Source organism: Aquila chrysaetos, chromosome 10 (genome assembly GCF_900496995.4).
Source record: "Aquila chrysaetos chrysaetos chromosome 10, bAquChr1.4, whole genome shotgun sequence".
Classification (NCBI taxonomy): domain Eukaryota; kingdom Metazoa; phylum Chordata; class Aves; order Accipitriformes; family Accipitridae; genus Aquila; species Aquila chrysaetos.
In genome coordinates this window covers 24,996,765-25,016,471 of record NC_044013.1, presented here as the reverse complement: position 1 = coordinate 25,016,471, position 19,707 = coordinate 24,996,765, and the positions used below count along the sequence as shown (strand labels likewise).

General features: G+C 40.7%; 1 protein-coding gene across 3 annotated transcripts in view; it reads right to left on the bottom strand.

The window, feature by feature from the left end:
• Positions 1 to 19,707, bottom strand: part of LOC115347346 (glypican-5-like) — a 403,275-nt gene that overhangs the window by 77,541 nt on the left and 306,027 nt on the right. The window contains exon 9 of one of the 3 annotated variants that reach the window (XM_030028629.2): positions 284 to 321. The exons of the other annotated variants lie outside the window; for them this stretch is intronic. Within the exon in view, the coding sequence (XP_029884489.1) occupies positions 299 to 321 (23 nt within the window). The 3' untranslated portion in view covers positions 284 to 298. Of the gene's footprint in view, positions 1 to 283; positions 322 to 19,707 lie in introns of those variants that run through there. 3 annotated transcript variants of the gene reach the window in all.

The window sequence follows — 19,707 nt, the reverse complement described above, 5'->3', positions numbered from 1 at the left end:
AGGAAAGGAACAAACTGGTGTTTATTAACATTAGCTTGACTTAGACAAAAACCAGGACAAGTTAGCAATATAAAACTCAAAGGGGACAGGCATGGGCCTAAAGGAAAGAGCACCTGGCGGGACAGAGCTTCAGAGCCGCATGTGCCAAAAGCCTCACTTTGCCAAGGACAGGATAAAATCTGATCGCAGTCATTCCTGGTGAACCACGCAGCTCCCTTGCTCTGCCTCCCATCCTCACTTCCACACACAGTTAAATGGTTGGGGCTAGGCCTTCATGCAGACATTCAAAGAGCAAGGTTTATGCACTGGTGAAGTGAAAGACTGAAAAAAGAAGAGAAAAAGCACAGATTTGAGCCCCTCTGATTTGGGGAATGTGAGAGGGAAGAGATCTGCCTTTACGCAGCCCACTGGAGGAAGACTTCCAAGCATCGGGCATCGCAGTGGATTTCAACATTTGCAGTTGCCTACAGGGGCACATCCTTAACCGTGAGCTACCGTGGGCTGCACATTTGGCTGTGGAATCTAAATTTGATGTTGACGTGGTTTCCAGTCCCTTTGGGCACGTTGCAGAATGTCTGTTAATCAGTATCTTGCTCTAATAAAATGAAGGTTATGGTATTTGCTCATTGAATTATGGCCTGCAAAACCTTAGATGAGTTATTTTACATACCTGATTTCAACAGCACAATGGTCTTTTAACTTGAAAGTGCTTCGCAGCACACAAATGGGCTACCTGGTCCTCTATATTGCAGCCTGTCAGCAATATAAAGGTCTCAAATGATGCAGAATAAAGACTCCTAATCCCTGTAACTACCAGAGGCATGGCTAGTCTGTTAATTGGCAACAATCATATTATATTTTCTAATGTTACATTCAGTGGAAAAGCCTATCCCAAATGAACACACTGCAGCAGATGACTTCTTCATTTATTCTAAGTTCTGACAGTTACCAGAAGCAGCAGGAAGGGAGAAACACTGCAAGGAATGAAGTGCTTGATTTAGTGTCAGAGGGCCACGGGATTGGCAGTACATGCTAAGAGTTCATCATGGCCAGTTTATGCCTTGAAACCCCAAGAGTGATAGCCACTCCATGGAAGTGCGGATGCCTGGAAGGGACACTGTTGGTTTTGTTCCATTCATTTTGCCCAGCAGCCTCAAATTTCCTATCTGGTCTAGACAGGTCATTTAAAAGGTGTCAGAGTCTGTGAAGGGTATCAATACTTGCAGTAGCCCCATATTTCAGACTTCCCAGATGGTTTTCCTATGTCCAGACCTGAACAGAAAGCAGTTATGATAGATTCTTTGTCTTGAAGCTCAGAGCAAAAGGTCTACAGAAAAAACCCACAGAAAACTAAAACAAACTATAGAAGAAGTTAAGTCACTGCTTGTTTGTTTTTCCCTTCCCTTTTCCAGAGGGAAACTATCCTTCACACAGTACAAACAAGGCTCAAACTTCTGACGTGAAGCTGGCACACAGAGCACCAAACAAGATTATGTAAGCCACAGAATACAACATAAACCGGTTGTTTCCCCCAAAAGCTTCAGAAGCATGTAGTCATACGTCTAATATATACCTTAAACTACAAGGTCTGGACCAGATTTGTATCTGGTTGTGTGAGCCCTGCCAATGTACATCACTTAAAAACTTGGCCTAAACCATCTATTTCCATGGGAGTTTATTTTGTGGAATTCAAACTAATGTATATGTGTTCACACAACACTGAAAACACTGTGCTGTCCTGCTGCTCCTTTGGATTTCTAAAGCATTTAACTCTATGAATGCTGTGCAAAGGTGGGCATGGTGGGCTAGGTCACGTCCCACGCTGATTTCCACAAAGGCTCCTTTCCACCTGGAGCTCCACAGGACTGAGACACATGCTTAAATCCCTGGTTCACCTTCCCAGGTTTGTTTCAACCCTCATCAGCTATCAGACTCTGAATTGGGTACAGCTGGTCATTGTGCTCCTTTTATCACCTTCCCTCCTGTATTGCTCTCCCCTCAGTAAGAACCTTCAGTGATCAGCAGCACAGTGAAGTAGCCACCAGGGATCAGGAGACCTTGGCTGCATTGCCAATCCTGGTGCTGGGAGATGGCAGGGCAAACCTAAACCCTCTGCTCTGACTATCTTTCTGCTCCCCATCACTTCAGCCTGGCATGCCTGCAGGGCAGGCCAGGTCTCCCAGGTGACGATGCAGTTCCTCACATCATGGGACCCTGGCACGGATGCATCTTCTAGACAGAATGGCAATGCAGCTTTTAAAAAGCTGTAAAGAGTTCATATAGTCAACATCTGGCAGCAGTTGCCAAAATAAACACAGCATAGAAATATTTGTAAAATGGCTGAGAAACAATATGGATAATGTAGCATTATACTATAAACAGAGCAGCATATTAATCAAGGAACAATAAAGCTTTTAATTATATTTTAAAGAGTCTCACTGAAAACCAGTGCAAAACATAACCTGTGCAGAATGGCTGGCCTATTTCCCATTGACTGTCTATTCCAGTTCTCCAGCTGTAAAATCAAGAAAACAAGTCTTGGGGGCATAATGACAAAAAACAGATGAAAGACTAAGGAGCTCCAATACAGCCGTAATGGATACCATGCAAGTAGGTGGGCTAGAGAAGACTATCCAAGTAATATAAAATTGTGTTTGTTTGGAAGGAAATACCACAAATATTAGGAGAGGACTTTGAAAACTGGCCACCCGGCACACAAGTGCAGATTTACTAGGGAAGTCAAACACACTTCAGCTTTCTCTCACCTTTAAAACTCACCAATAACGTCCTACCTTCTGTGATATACTTAGAGCTACACCGTTCTTTCCTGGCACACCAAACCTTTTGTAGCATATCTCTCTGCTGCCTACCCACAGCCACGAGGCCACGGTCACCCACTCGCTAGATTCTGTGAGAGCTGGGCTGCCAAAATGCTCCTTAAGGGAAAGGCTGTGACACACACCTAAGCTGTACCAGGCCAGGTGTTTTGCACTAAGTGGCTGGAACATATATGAATCAAAGAACCTTTCAGATATAATGGAACAAAGATTGACAATATTTGCTGTTTTGTGGTGCTGAGAAGAGAGACTGTCATTGTTTATTGTCAGCTACGCCACTTATATATGGCCCGCTGCAGCACTCAGCTCACCTTTAGCTTCTACCAGGAGAACTGTTAGATTGATGGGAAGCCCTGCATGATCAAGGTACACCTCCACTGAAATCCATTGCAATGAAAGAATATGCCACAGGCGCGTAGTGCTCACAAAGATTGAAAGCAGAATAGCTTGGGCTCAGTCAAAGCCAATTGAAAAGCAAAGTGAAACACAATTGATTAAATGGCAGTGCTGGTCACAACCACTTTGATAAGTTTTTTTGCCTTAAAAAAAAGAACACTTTCTGTTCAAAATGACCTTTCATCTCAAAACTCAGGATAACTACAGTTATAAAACATCAGGAGAGTCAAGGCTGTAACAGCACATTTAGAAATTACCAAAATGAAGTGCTCTGTGTGAAGAAAACAGACGTATTCCCTTGTTTCCCAGGTTCCCCGTTCCCTAGTCTTTTTGCCTATTTCTGTTAAACAGATCTCAAGGTTCTCTCCTCCACAAAACTCTAAATATTGCGCTGTATTTCCTCACCATTGCACGCATCTGAGAAGCAAGATATTGCTTTTTGGAGTAAGTGCAAATTTCTGAAGCTTCCTCTCACCCTTTGCAGTCAGGGGGGAGGGCAGCGAGCTCACCCCCATGGTGTGGTCCCACAGCATCGGAGCCAGGCAAGCAGAGCAGGGTGGTGGTGGCAGCAGATCCCATCAATGAGCCAGTAATCATCAGGCAAAGCGCAAAGCAACAAGGGCTCCGAGGTCAAACCAGGAAAGGCAAATCATTCAGCTACAGACCCAGTAGAAGGCGCAGCTACAACACAGCCCAAACCGCTATTGAAGGCTCAGGCTGGAGCTTGAATGGGGCTCCTGGGCCCACAGCTGGAGGGTGTGTGAGTGAGGGTCCCAGGTGAGGCTGCTCAAGGCAAGGGCTGCTGGTGCCACCTGGGCCTAAGAAGCTCAAAAATCAAAAATCAGATTCTGTGTTTTAAGCCCCCAAAAGCATAAGATGTGAGTATCCTGCTGATATTGGTTTATCAGCACAGAATTCACATGAGGTGATGATGGCTCTGCACAGGTTCACGGACAGCCTGGGGTCACTTGGGAGCCTCTGGCAGCACCAAGGGATAAAGTCGACCCCAGCTGAGCATCAGAAATAAGTGGAGCATTTGCAAAGAATGGAAAAGGAGGTGATAAAGTAGATTCTAGTGACAAAGGAGCGTAAGAGTAGAGTGTGAGATACCAATAGTCAACCCGAGACTCGGTGAAAGATATGAAAGCCCATGGCAAAAATGTTCTGCAGCTATACGTATAAAAAGAGAACAGTAAAGTAGAAGAGGAACTGCTACACTGTTCAGTGTACTGCTGTATAGTCCCTCAGCTTTGCGATTATGCCTGTGAATACATGTAACGAAACAGAAACTGAAATGTCTTAGTAGGAAATATATATGGGAATAGCCCAATCTCACACGTTCTGCCTGCGAGAAGCATTAGAAGACAGTGATTCACCATAAATAGTAATCCATGGTAACATCTCTGATGGAAAACCCAAACAGTACATAACTTCAGGTCTAAGTGTGATTATATCAAAGTCTATAGCAAACTCTGGCTGAGAGCAGAAAGTATCTGTAGTAGAATAAGTGTAGAAAACCGTAAGACTGATGTGTTTTAAACAGTTTTGAAGAATGCTGGATCACTAGAGACAGACCATATTGCTAAATGCTTCTCTAGTACAAACCATGCCAGCAAAGGTGTAAAGATATTTTCTGCAAATAGGGGAAAGGTGAATCAAATTTCCAGCACTGGACAGTGAGTTTTTCAGGTTGAAGTAAGCGGCAGAGATTCTTCTTTTTTCGTTTAGGCCTTAACTGCATTCATGAATCCCACAAAGAAAAGGTTAAATGGTAATTTCTATTTAGAAAGATACAAACAGAAAGAATGTACAGTCTCATGAGTAATAGGGTATCTGAATTACATGTCAGCAACATTGTAAATAACCTAGGTTATGTACAGAAGCTCTCATAAGGATGGGGGTTCCAGCTTCCGAGCAGTGCTCCGAGATGTACCCTAACACAGGCAGTATAACCACCCTCACATCACACTATGTGCAGATTAGCTTGCTTTGGGGCATATTTATTTTTTCCTGTTCACTTTAACCCAGGAGCTGCATGTTGCAAAAATATACATGGAGTTATGGGCTGACTCTGGAATCAACGTTGCTCTGTAAATTACCAATGTGGGACTTTCTAACACAATGAAGTAAGAAAATATTTGTTGCCCAGATACCAGGTACCAGATACCAGGTAAAATGTGGGAGAAGCACACTCTAATGCTGGGACAGAAGATAAGCTCTATGGAGAGAAGCTGAATTAATTTTATTGTATCGCACAGAAGACTACACAAGGGATACTATTATACAAAAGAATTATTCCTTATCTAATTTCTGCACACCCAGAGGATTGTGTCCAGTGCCTGCAGACAATACATCTAGGTATAATATTAGCACGCTATCCAAGAAGCACACCTTAAAGCATGCTGAAATGGAGTATGTTTTCACTAGGGCCATAATTCCACTAGAGAATCTACTTTTATGGAAAAATCAATTTTTCACTTCCATAGCAATGTTTAAGTATTGCAATAGGTTTTATGATCGTTTTCTCAACATTAAAAATACAACTTCAAATATAACAGAGCAATAAATATGACACTTGACACTTATGAATATGATGGCAAGTGAAGCAGGGAGGACTTCTAGATTTAGGTTTTTTTAAGATGAGTTGATATACCGCAGCTCATTCTGTGGGGCTGACATACCTGTCAAAGCTGCTTTTCTCTTTGGCTTATTTTTTTTTTCTTTCTTAGGCTTATTATTGCTAGTTTTCTTCTTGGTTGGTGTTGGGCGTTTTAGAGAGGAGAGAAAAAAAGAAATGAGGGGCAGGATGACTCCAGTTATTGCATCTGGCACTCCAGTGACAGTTTGGAAACTCTTTTTAATTAAGCAAGTGTTACTTTTTAAAGTTGGAGTAATTGTAACACCCATCTGGGAAAGCAAACAGACGTTAGTTCAGCTGATAAGCACATGCGGAAGACAAGTGAAAGGAGGAGATTAAATGGGATCCCATATGATTGCAAACAAGCAGAATGGGGGTGTGAGTGTGTGTGTGTGCATGCACATGTGCGTGAGCACACGTGCACACAAGGAAAGGCCTGCCACAGCCAGAGCTAGGGCCAGAGCTGCAGCTTAATGAGAAGCTGTAAAATGCACTCCTCAGAATGCCATTTGATTAGAAAAGCAGGTGATTTGGAAGGCTAATCCGATGTCTGATGTGACATAACCAGATACCACATCACACTGGGTAGCAGACTGAATACAGGACTTGCCTTGGAGTTATCAGTGCCTGAGTCTGATTGCTTCCTTAGAACAGAAAAAAAAGTCCCCCTCTCCCTGTCCATCACCTCTCTCACTTAAGATCAGAGTAAGCGGCAGGAGAATCAGTCCCTTGCATACAATAGCTCCCCAGAGGCAGGGAGCTATACAGGCAGGCATCAGGGAAAATTATCTGTGATGCTCTCACCGCAACAGAAGGAAACACAATGAAAATCTGGTATGATGCAAAAGAAATCTCAGAAGGAACAAAGCTTGATCCAACAAATCAGCTAAAATTAAGCATATGAATAGCCCTAATTGTAAAGGAGGGAGATCTAAGTATTTGCTTTAGCCTTTCCCTGAGTTAAAGCCTTTGAAAGGCAAATGCCCAAGCACAGACCTTGCTCTCTCTGCCAGTCATGCGCTGGGCACGTGCACTGCACAATGATAAGATTAGGACCGTGTGTTCTCTCAACAGTAATGAGATGTTATTTCTCTTCTCATCTTAAATGACTATCATATAAAGAAAATGATGCCGAGCACTGTTATTGTTAGCAAGCCTAAGTCCAGAGGAGTTCAGAGCTCCTGCCCTAATCAGCCACTTCGGTCCATGCTCTGTGTTTGGCCTTGGCAAGTTTTGCTGCAGTTGGAGCCAGCTGGGTCTGAAATGGAGGAGCTGGCACTAAAGGCGAGTGGGTGAGGGATTTCCTTTGCTGATTACATACTGCCAGGTTGTAGAAACTGGAATCTCTCAAACTGAGAGAGAAGATGGTGTCTGGAGGATGTTGGAAGGATATTTCTGATTGGCACTGAAGGCTTACAAAGAATTACTAGAGAATTAGGCTCAAATAGAGTTACCGTGATCAATTACTGTGCTATGTGTGATCAGGTTGCAGCACTTTCAGGAAAGAGTGTCTAATGAAAGCGGGTGTCAGTCAAGCCAAGGAGCACGAGCCTAGGCACAAGTGGAGAAAAGGCAACGCGCGCTGTCTGCAGAGCTGTGGCACAGGGAAACTAGGAGCTCAGAGAAGGATGCCAAAAGGGGCTGAAAAAATCAGGAACAGAGCTTTCAGGGGACACGTGGCTGTGTGAACCACCGTAGCTGCATGGGCGGTAAAGGGACACTGGTGATTGTGTTCCCATCCCATTCTTTTCGGCCTATAAAAAATGCCAATAGCTGAATCATAAGGCACTGAGAGCTTCTGAGATAGTGCCAGAAAACTAGTATTTAACTTCTACACTCATAAGCAATACTAAGGGAATGTTACAGAAGGCAAAAGTTTGGGTTTACATTTCGCAGCCAGAGAAAGCCTTTTCCTCTGAAATGTTCAGCTACTCTCCCCACGCTCACGCACTCTGCAACGAACGCTGTCCTGTCTCCTTCCCTCAGCTCCGACCGGGAGGGTCTTCCTACCAAAGCAACCTGTTCCAGCACCTGGGCTTTCCTCTAATGTCCCTCAGAGAAAAATTAGATTCGAGACTTCTGAGATCTTAAGACATATGACAGAAGTGCCCAATAATTTTGGATAAAAATGAGAGATTTTGAATATTGCATGGATTCTTGGTATCTAGAAATTGTGAAAAGGCATCACTGTACTAAGTTTCCTGTGAGAAAAACCTAATAAAAAAAATAATGATAATAATAATAATAATAATAATAATATCATCATCTCAGGCTGAGATATTGACCTCTAAGAAAGGTTGAAGAGATGAGAGATCTGAGAAGATTAAAACCATGCTGATATTTATTCACATAGCACAAACAATTCATACAGTTTGAGAAAATACACTGAAGTTTAAACATTTATTGTAAGCTATCACACTGTTTTAAACTGAGGGAGGCTGTTCACATATTGTCTTCTTTTAAAATAGAATCTTTTTTTTTCTAAATTTCAGTAAGTCAGAATGTTTCATTTCTCCATCAGAATTGTTAATCAGGAAGATGTGATACAATCTGCTAAATCTCAAGAGTGCTAAGATATGAAGGGCCTTTAGCAGTGGTACAGGTAATTAAGTTTGTTATGGTTTTCTATATATTCTGCAGCAGAAAATCTGATTGTTCTTTTGGCAAGGGGCCATGTCTGTTCATCTTCAAAGATGACCTGTTTTAAATTTTAAAATAAATATTATTTAAAGTTGGAGATAATTTTATTTTAATAGAGCACATAATACCAATGTATGTTCTTCATTATATACAGCAATTAATTTTTTTGTTAATATACTACTGTATTGAAAACTTGTGTGATTTTTTAATACATATTGAAAAGACGAAAACACTAAAGGCCAGTACTAAGCTGATGTTAAATGAGATGACAGATCCTGTGGAGCTACATTAACATCTTCACGTATTAATAGCCTGGAATTTTTTGATTGACTGTAGTAAAGGGAAGATTTGGGGTCGAAAAAGAAGAGAACCTAGCAAATTTTTTTCTCATTATTAATATTTCTCACCAATTTCCATGAGAAATTATGAGAAACAATGTCTGTGGGAGTTCTCCACAGGTTTCTAACTAGTTGGCAGGTAAAGGAAATTGTTGTTTTGGGGGGATCATGGGGTTAGGGGCTCCACATTTATTCGGTGCTGGAGAGAATACAAACCCTTTGTACCACTGTTTGGGGACCATTCCACACTGAATTAGAACCCTGTGGATCTAAAAAGTGCCATAGGTGTTTAATACCTCCAGCCACTCTAAGGACCTAATCTGAAACTCTTATTATAGTCAGCTCAAAGGTGATTTATTTAATTAAACAGAAATATACACCACCCCCCTAATCTTAAAGCCTTGATGGTTTCAGACAGTATTCAAAATACAACCATTCTCAATGCCATTAATCCACACATGCTCACACATCTAGTTCTAGCCAACAGATCGAATAAACTTCTCCCTCAAGAAAGTGTCAAAACTGAAGCCCCCAAGAAAGCCCTAACCACATGCATCTCTCCACTTCCTGAGATTTAATCCTAACATTATTTCACAAGCGATTAGATCGAACAGGAAAAAAGATGACTGCAGCCATGTAGCTGGTTTGCAGTACATGCAGCTGGTTTAGCAGCTAAATAATATTAAAAGTATCTGACCAATTGTCATGTAGAGGCTTTGTTAATTTATATGCACAATTTGGATTTCTGGGAAATTACTCCTGTTGTTCATTTGGAAATTATACCTGTGTTTTGATCAGTTATAGTGTTCAAGTCTCCAACTCTAATAAATATGTCGAAAATAAGTCAAACAAAATACCGCTCGGTGCACTGTATTATTAATCTGTAGTCATTTAATTTCATCACATTTGTATATCTTTTTCTGAAAAGTATTCAATTAAAATAAGGCGATAATCAAATTAAGTTTATCTACACCCCATAACAACTAGTTTTCCTTAGCACTGAATAACACATGTGCACTACCTTAGCCTAATGAAGAATTTAAAAAAGAGTATTAATATAGTACTTTCAAGAAAAAGGTGCGAGTTTCCCACAGATCCATCAATGATTGCATTACCACATACTGCCTGAGAGTTTAGCAGTCATGCATTTGATGATGGGCATTTTAAGGCATTAATGCTGGGCAATTTTCTCTAAATTCTTTTCAGGACAAATCTCCTTAAGCTCATAATATCTTAACACCTTCCAAGAACAAAAGCCTTACATTCTAAGACAGCAGTGTTAATGTAGTCTATGTATAACACATTTACAATAACGGTGAGTTGTACGAGACCCCAGGAGAAAACAGATTACACATCTGCTTATTTTGCAAACGCGAGGTAGAGAGACATGCTGTGGCAGACAGTTGTGAGCTTACTCTGCCACGCTCCACGCCAACTCAAACAGACGTTACTGGGGCTTAATACGGCGGTGACTGCAAGCTATTAAGCCTTGCTGAGGGCTAAAATCAACTAGTTCAGGATCACTAATGCCACACTAACTTGGCTGTATTGGACCACAGTACAGGGAGAGAGAGCTCCCACCTGCGTGCCAAGGGCACGCGTGCCGACATGCCCTGGATCTCTGATCTTGCAAACTATTCCTCCCAGCACTTACCCCCTGCCCTTGCAAATGCTCTGCCGGCAGAGCTGCCCGGGGAGCTGCTGTACAACAGCCACGCTGAGATGTGCCTTGCAGCTCAGAAAAGGGCACGAATAGATGGCCTGCTCCCGCAAATGGGAGAGGCTGTTCCCAAAGAAGAGATTAGCAAGGGAAAGCCTTCTGTCTCAGAAGTTAATTTATGACCACATCCCAAATCTCAGGAATCAATGAGAGATGTGTGATGCATGAATGAAATTAGAAGAGTAGAAAACCGGAACGCTCGCTAGGGGAGAATTTTTATTCTGACTATTTACCTTCTAAACTTGTTAGCTTTCATCTAGTTTCAAACAGCTGTGACCAGTATGGAAAAGGGATCATTGCAAACGTTTAACATTAAGGCTCTTTCAGGGAAATACAGCAAACACAGAAAAGTAATCTCTGCCGAAATCAATGCACATATCTGCAAAAAAGGAGAAAGAACCCTTAAGTAAAGATATGCCTATGCCAGTGTTCAAGCCTTCTTTGTAGCATGAGGGAACAAATCAAGAAGAATTCCTTTTTTATAATAGTCTGCAGCTTTTTAAAAATTACAGTATTAAGGTAGCGTGTATAATAGATAAGTCTGTCTAAAAAGAACACATACAGAAGGAAGGGATTGTGTTTGATTATATAAAATAAAAGTAGTGATGGATTACATTGCACTCATCAATATCAGCACAATGTAAAGGATTTGAAATCAATGATTTGATTTTTAACAAGATGCAGAGAGTTTGTACATGGTTAGTCAGAAGTATTGTACTTCACATAAATGCTTTACAAATGGTGACACAGTAATTACAGTACTGGGAAATGGCTACTATCTATCCGCTCCGCATTTTACAGACTAAATAGAAATTTCATGCATATTGAATACACTTGTGTTAGCTCAATTCATTTCTTCAGTATTATTTTATAAGGTAAGAATAATATAAATTCTAAATTGCCATTCAAATGTTACATCTATTTTATCATGAGTTACATTTTTAATAAAATGCAACTTTACTTGAAGCATACATAATGTTTGCATAATCTGTGGAAGAAAATTGTCACTCTAGGAATTTATAATTTGCTTATTTCTTATAAAACCTTCTTTTGATGTATTCTGCAGATTGATAGGGTTTCAGTGTATTTATACAGATATAAAAATATTTTCTGTGGTTGTGTATTTGCTCCTTTGAGTAGACTTCTTTATAGTTTGCAATATATTTTCATATAGTTTGCAAAAATAAGTTCATGATTTATCTGCAGTTTAAAAAATTCATTTCAAATCTTCTTTGATACAACACACTTCCAATTTTTGTTGTGACACAGATTATGCAAATTTGCTTAACAAAGAGTATGCAAACTGATTTTAAAGTAGGAAGTTGAGCTGACAGTACCTAGGCTTCAGCATTAAATCAAAAGGACTGTGGTTTTTTAGTCTCATGGACGGACATTGATTACTCGGGTTTTTCTGGTTTAATGGGGAGACTCCCACTGGGCATTTCCTGGTGATGCATTCGGGTACGATACTGAACCACTGTTGTGCCCCCATTAGCATCATGCATCTTCTTCATTTACTGACAAGCTGTCAAGGATCTGTTGAGATGTCACAGGACCTCGGAATATGATTAAAGTGGGTTTTTTTGATTAAGCTCTTTCCAGTTCATGATATCCATGTGGAGTTTATGTCAAGTGAGTCAAAGCCTTTAAACAGTCTGGAGACAGTCATTACTTTCCTACCTAACTGGGTAGGACTGCATATCCAACAGTTCACTGGGAACAGGAGAGATTCACACTCAGATGCTGTTTTCAGAGGAATCTTACATGCTGCTCACCAGTGCAGGAATCCCCTCTCAAGGACCGCGCAGGAAACACTCTGCTCTATGAAAACTCCACATTCCCAAGCCCATGCGATCAGGAGGCCACAGGGAACAACATACACCAGTGAGTGTTGCGGGGCGGGGCGGGGGGGAGCGTGCATGTGCGCGTGTGTTTGAGAAAGGGAAAGAGAGAGTTCTTCCCTGTACAGCTACTGAATCTGTGGATGCAATGACTGGACTTCAATAGGTGAGATTCTTGAAAAGCTGTCTGGTTTTCTTACAGGGCAATGCCACACGCATCCTCGTCTGACGGGAAAAACATACAAAGATGCGATAGTGCCAATCAAAGAATTGCTCTGCGACTGCAAGAAAAGCCTCCAAACACGAATTGAATGTGATTCTAAGGCTCAGGACTTGAGCCTCTGTTGAGGGTCAGGGTTTTTCCTCAGCTTTGGAAAAGCAAAACCCAGGCAGCACCTCGCCTGGTTTCGTGCTTCAGTTCATAACTTGGAGGCCTGTAATGAAACCCACAAGGACGGTGGTGAGCCCACACAGACGACGCTGGGGGAGAGCTGTGGCAGGCAGTAGCGTCCCTGCCTTCAACCCCAGCAAACAGGTTCCGCTCGCAGAACCGAATGGAAGGCTGGGAGGAGGAGTGTGGCAGAAAACCCACCCTCAGGGGTAAGGCACGAAACTTCCAGGAACAATTCCCTCACCTAAGGTCAGTGGAATGAACACAAATGCAGCAGATATTTACCAGACCACCTGGTACACACAAATGTTTTTCACACTACAGACTCAAAAAAAAATTACAGTCCCTGTGGCTTTAATAAAAAATGAAGAGGTCCAGGGAGAGAGAAAGAGAAAAACTAACTTCCAGTGAACATAAGTAGTTGGTCACTTTCAAAAATAATAATTTTTTTAAATGTGTGAACATAACATGAATATTTCAATTCCCAGGACTATTCTGCAAGTACTTTTTATGACGAGCGATAAAATGTTCCAGCTTGGCTACAATTGTACTAAACTGTTGTAATGGAATTCTGTACTTTAAACTTGAAATGGGACTGTGTCCCACTTTTGACAGCATGCTTTATTATCAATAGCTGATTTTGAAATGCTGCCACGACCTCTGTAAATTATATGAATCAGGATATGAGAAAAAGACAGTGTCACTGGTCTTTAACCTCAAACAATGTCATTTTCTATGTTTTGGCACAGGCCAGGCTCGTCATTGCAGTTCATTCTGAGCACTAACTTTGTAGGCAGCCTCTTAGGCATAAGTGTCACTACTGTGGGATACCATCCTACACAGCACGGAGGAGGGCAGCAGAATCTAACCCTTCATTTGCTGGCTCAAACTGTTTTCTCAATAAGGTAATGGCAAAATTCCCAGTGATGATTACTGGGTCAGAATTAGGCCAAACTCACCCATCTTGTTTTCTCTGGCCTTTATTCCTTCTCCTGAATTGTGTAATATAATGCCTTTAAATCAGGAAGAACTTTCTGGCTGAAAATATCAAGCTTACTAGATGGCTTTAAAAACTATAAGGTTTTTTTGCAGGTGGCAAAATGTTCCAGCTTGAATTTATGTTTTTCCTCTTGTATTAAAAACCTACAAAAATATCCCCTCAAATTAATCTTCTTCCAATTCCATATGTTACCAAATGTTTCAGTTTTGGAAAATGGTACCTTTTCAATACAAAAACAAGTTTGTGGTTTTTTATAGGATGAAAACTTCATTTCCCCCACCAGCTCTAATGTTTCCATTGTGTAAGAGATTTATCCTGCTATAGTTTAGCCCTTGGCGCTATGCCTCCCCCAGCACGTTCAGGTTAGTGCAAATGTTCTTTGTGCTGCTTTTAGTTGTAACAGCACATTGCATGTGCTGCAGCAGTGTACGTATCTAAACAGGCTGTTCCTTTACAAGCGCATGTTCAGAAGATTTTATCTAATCAAATTTTAGATAGGAAATTACTTGTCTGACTTCACATCAGAAAGCTATTCCTTCAGATTGGATTATTAGGACTTTGCTGCTAAATGGTCAGCAGCAGTGTGTCTGAGTCACCAGTCTTAATTTTGGGCTATAAATATCAGATGATGATTTATCACTTGGCAGTTTCAGTACTGCAATGGCAAATTTTCTTTAATCTCTTTAATTTGAGATCAATGGCAAACAGTTTTGAAAGCTGAGAATTTCTGAGGTTCTCTGTGCAAATAAAGGCTAAGCCTTGGGCGTGCACAATGTGGAATTTCACCCCCTTCATCAGCTGATTTCAATGTACCTACTTTCTAGTGATTCAAAGGGTTTTTCATTTCCCACACTGATCTAGTCCTGCTTATCTTTGTGAATTAACTGCTAATTGCAGACAACAATTCAATGGTAAATGGGCTAAATGTGATTTTGAGAATGTTTCATGATTTTTACAAGTAAATTGAATAAAGTTTGAAAGAGTAGTTATTACCCTCATATGCTACCTGGATCATCACTGTTTAATGTTCATGCTTCATCTGGACTTCAGATGAGAGTTTATGATCAGCACAGTGCCATACTATCTGCTTATTCAATTATTTGCTCACCAGAATATACAGGTATTGTTTTCACCTCTTCCAAAATGCTAATTACATTTCTTCTAAACAGCACCAGACAACTGGGTCTCATCCCTTTCTGGGGAATGCTGCTACCCAGGTAGGTCACTTGTGCAAGGTAAGTTTGCTTGTGCAAATCATATCTAGATCAAGAATGTGCATCCTTTCAGAAAGCATTAAAATAGGAAATGGACTTAAACCTTGCTGAAACAAAGACTAATTTGCAAATTTGACAGAAGTGTTTATTTAAAAGATGAACAAACTCTAATGTGCTACAGGATACCTCAAGAGATTAAAAAAATCTAAAAATTATCTTAATTTCAAAATATGATTCAGTCCTACTCAAAGTTTGGTTGGTTCCTTATGGTATTTACTTTCAGAAATAATTCAAATTTGGCTTGACAAGCTATTAGACATTCACAGAAGAACCAGCACAATAGGGGGGGTTGAGAGACTGATTAAAGAAGACAGCCTAAAGAATGTTAGAAAATCTGTCTAAATCCTAAAAGACAAGGAAGACAAGGACAGAAAACATTTTCTGATTGTGATATTCAGGAACCTGAAATAGGAATAGAGATGTAATTCGGAAAAAGAAAAGCTTCTGATGCAACTATACATGAAGGGTAATTAATTGAGGCAAATGAAGGAAACCAGACTAAAAATGGTGTTTGAAGAGGTGCTGTAAGATCCTGTATCCAGCTGACTTTGCCATCACTAAGAACTTTGACAAAGACCCTTAGTAATCCATAATTTGGAGACTTCACCCCAAACTGGGTTCATGCACAGATTCACGCTCCGCACTCCAGCATGTCATACAGAAACAAATAGGTTTCTAACTTCACTGTTCTGCAAGTTATATCCAGTTCCTAGCAGATGGCATTATAGCCTCCTTGAATCTGCACATCACCCTAAAATGCCTCTGAAAGGTGTCAACTGTCCTGTCCATCCTGGAAAGTGTTAAATTTCAGTGAAATATTACTTAACTGCTTTCAGGATCAAAGGACAGAAAAGAAGACTCTTAAAATCCAGCAGACAGGAGACACTGTGGGATAAATGAGATGCAAAATCACCTGCTGAGGAATAATATGCCTAATCGTTGAACTCTTTTCAAGGAAGGTATTTAACTACGTGCAAGATCATCAGCTGGTTATAAGTGCCTTGATCTCAAGGCAGTCACATCTAGCCCTACAAATTCATGATCGTGTTGATATGTCACAAACTTCAGCCTGAAGTTCCGCTCCTCTTGTAGTATATCGAGTATAGAGTACAGAGCATTTATACTGTGCTCTCTGTTACTGTAAAACTAAATTGTGCTTTCTTTCAGGGTATTGTTTTGATCCTAAATTTCTCAGCTGAGACATTCTGATGGCATATCTGTTGGCTTCAGGCACAACAGCACTCTTTTAAGGAGTATTATTAGACCTTAAAATGGACAATCAAGGAATAGAAAACCTCAAAAAGGATACCTGGTGTACTCAAGGCATTTTCTCCCTAAAGGCAAAGACAAAACACCCCCAAGAAACATTGGTTCAAGAAAGGGAGGGAGGGAAAACAAACCAAAGCAATTCTTTTCCTCCTTTAAAAGTACAGCAACCGCTTAGGCTTTCCTCATGAATCATAAAACAAAGGAAGGTGGCAGCAGGGAGAAACAGAAACTGTATTTTCATTTGTCAGTGACTTTTGGTTCTATTTCCACTGCCAAACAGCTATGCTATCTGCCTCTTTCTTGTATGCCATGAGAGATGGCAGAGGGTTTATTAAAGCCTTTAAGGTTGCAGTAATTCATCACTTTACCTTAATTAACCTGGAATAATTTACCTCTGGAATAAACAAGGTCCTAGGTTTGCTTTTACTATCTTCCTTCCTTGGAGAAATGTGTGGGGTTTTTTCCTCCAGATATCCCCACATGCAAACACATGGCTTCTCACAGCTAGAGCTCTGGATATTACTAAAATCCTACAACAAAGTAGCATGGTAAATGCTTCAAAGCAGCGTGGGGTTTAAATGGCACAGCGATTCACTGTATTTAGTTCCTCACTTTCCTTCTGCTTTCACTGGTGAGCAGGCAAGGGCTCAAGAGGAGGAGAAAAGGTATGCAGAGGTGCCGCGTGGCACAGCACAGTACCTGGAGCAGGCACTAACATCACTGTCACTTAGGTGTGACCAGGTAAGTGTTCCCTTGTGTGGCATGAAGACTAACTCACAGGTGAACATTCTCCTTAGGCTTGCAGGATTGTTTCGATAACTTATAGCATAATGGCATTAGCATTTTAAACTGAGCTTCCATTAAGTTATACGAGTTATCTATTTTGAAGTAATTTGAAGGACCTTTCATTGTTAACTCCTCTTAATTAATTTTGGCTTTATGGCATTTTGGGGGCAAATTGCCTTAGCCTTCACATTTATCCTATCGCTACTTGGCATGACCGAGATATTACAGCTCTTAAGTGAATTTCTTGTCAGAAGGATCTAAATCACACAGTTCATGAGAGTTACTTGAGGAGGATCGGTTTTACTCTCCATTTAGCTTGGCCTCTAAACTCTGGGCACCAGCCTCATGCTTGCAAATGACTTTCACAGAAGTAGGCATTACAAGAATGGGGTCAAAGTACCTACCTGCAGACTGTTCTTGGCGTGAAGCGAGAAGTATGTTCTGCTTCATGTGTTTAGTAAGGCAATTTTTCTTGGAAGCTTGCCTTTCTCATAGTTTTAGCTATCACATACCAAGTTGCCTCTTTTCATTCATGCTCTTTGTGGTCTGACTATGTTCCTCCTGTTTGGGGCCATTCAGCTTTGTGATATTTTTGTTTTAAAAAAAGTCCATTTTATTAAAACGTGAGAAATGCTGGTGAGTGGAAATTCATTGGAAAACCAGATCAATGAGTTTTCAGTTTAGGGCTGTTTTCAAAACACATCTCAGAAGTATATGTATACATCAAGTTGCTCCTGTGGAAAGCAACTAGATAAAATATTGCTGACAAAGTTAGTAAAAATTGTTCTGCTGTAATAAGTGCATTCAAAGGACACAGATTACTGGTAATATTTTTAATAGAAAGGTGGTAAAAGCACATTACCCTTCAGTGATCTACAATGCAGTCTCTGATGACTGCTTATAAAGAACTACTGCAAACAGTTAAGCCCCAAATGTCTTTATCTTGATCTCTCCAATGGTTAATTTCCCCGTACGGAACAGCATATTGGAAGGCTTTATACCCTAAGCAACTAAAATGCTTTGACCTTTTGATTTTGTCTAAATGGTGCCAAAATGATCAAAAATGTGCTGTAATTTATATTTCTCTGGTGAAATGGTAAAATTACATTTCCCCAATTACCTTTTTACCTCTTTGAAGGTACTAAAGATAGTACCAAAGTTGTTCAGAGTCACAGAGCTGGTGCTCAGTCTGTTATTCCTCTAACTAGTGTTCTGATTAGCATTAGGAGAAATTCCTACAGGGGACATGTTTATCTGGTCATGCAGAAAGTCATTTATACAACTTGGCAAAAGCTCCTGTCTTGTATGGATCCAAGCAGGAGAGCTGGTGGTACTAGGAGTTTTCTCACCTCAGGTCTAGGAGTGATAATCTGAAGGAACTGAAATCCCTTTCCTTTACACCTCAAACTGTCACGTAAATGCGGAGGTTGAGGAAGGATTAGGAATCATTATACACTTCTTCTCATATGCATTTCAGTTTAAATTATACTGTGTGATGAAGGACACTAAAATGACACATAATACTTTATCCCTGTGTTGGTAGATTATAAAATAGATTTAATCAGGGATAGAGAGGTGGAGAAACCTTTTTCTTTCTTGCTTTCTTTCTTTCCTCCCTCCCTCACCCTGCAATGCTCTCTCTTCCTATCCCCTTCTCAGAAGGCCCCTCTCAGCCATCTTCTGATCCCATTTGCACAGACCAGAGGCTGCAGGAAATGTCACTGTCACCCAGAGAAACACTTAGCAAAGCGTGCCCACGAGATAGCAGTGTGACAAAACCACCAGTCCAAAGTAACTCATCTCAGGATCAGATCCTACCAAGTTCAGTTAGCATGAATCAAAAGCTGTACTTTTCACCCTGACTATTTAGGGTTTTTTGGTTTTCTTTGCTCCAATGTCTCTTCCAAAACTGTATCTCTACAACAGAAGCCAAAGCCAGAAATTTGCAGCTGTGGAACTACCACCTGCTTCTCCCTACACGTGCTGAAGGCCCTCTGGCAGGGTTTGCTTATGCTCCTGTTGACATATGCTCATCTCTATCTACCACCCGAAATGACAAATATAAAGCTTTGAAACCACTGAGTTTTCTTAAAAATCAACCTTATATAAGGGCTTAAATTGTTACTGTGCTGTTTTGTGGATAGAATGAGGCATTTACACAAGGGCAATAAAGGAATTTATAGGCTCTCTAAAAACGGAGCTAGAGATAAAATGTCTTGTGCAACAAAGGATGTAGAAAAATGGCTATGCAAGGCAGTGGGATGGGGATGAGGCATTATGGAGAGGTTTCTCTAGGCAGGAAGATGGAATACACTGAAAATGCCGTATTTCTCTGAGCTAGGATCATCTGTGAGGAAAGTGAAGACTTGTGGCGATGAGAAGTTGATGAGCGTGGCTGACAGCCAGCAGATATTATGATCTCAGAATATTGATGTTTTGTACTAATAATTACAAAATCAGCAGCTGTACAATTACATATTTGGATAAATACAAGTGTAAGTGCATCCTGTAACATGATGAATGGAAATGAAGTATGATTAAAATGACAGCTCATACAGTAATATTGATGCCTAGAAA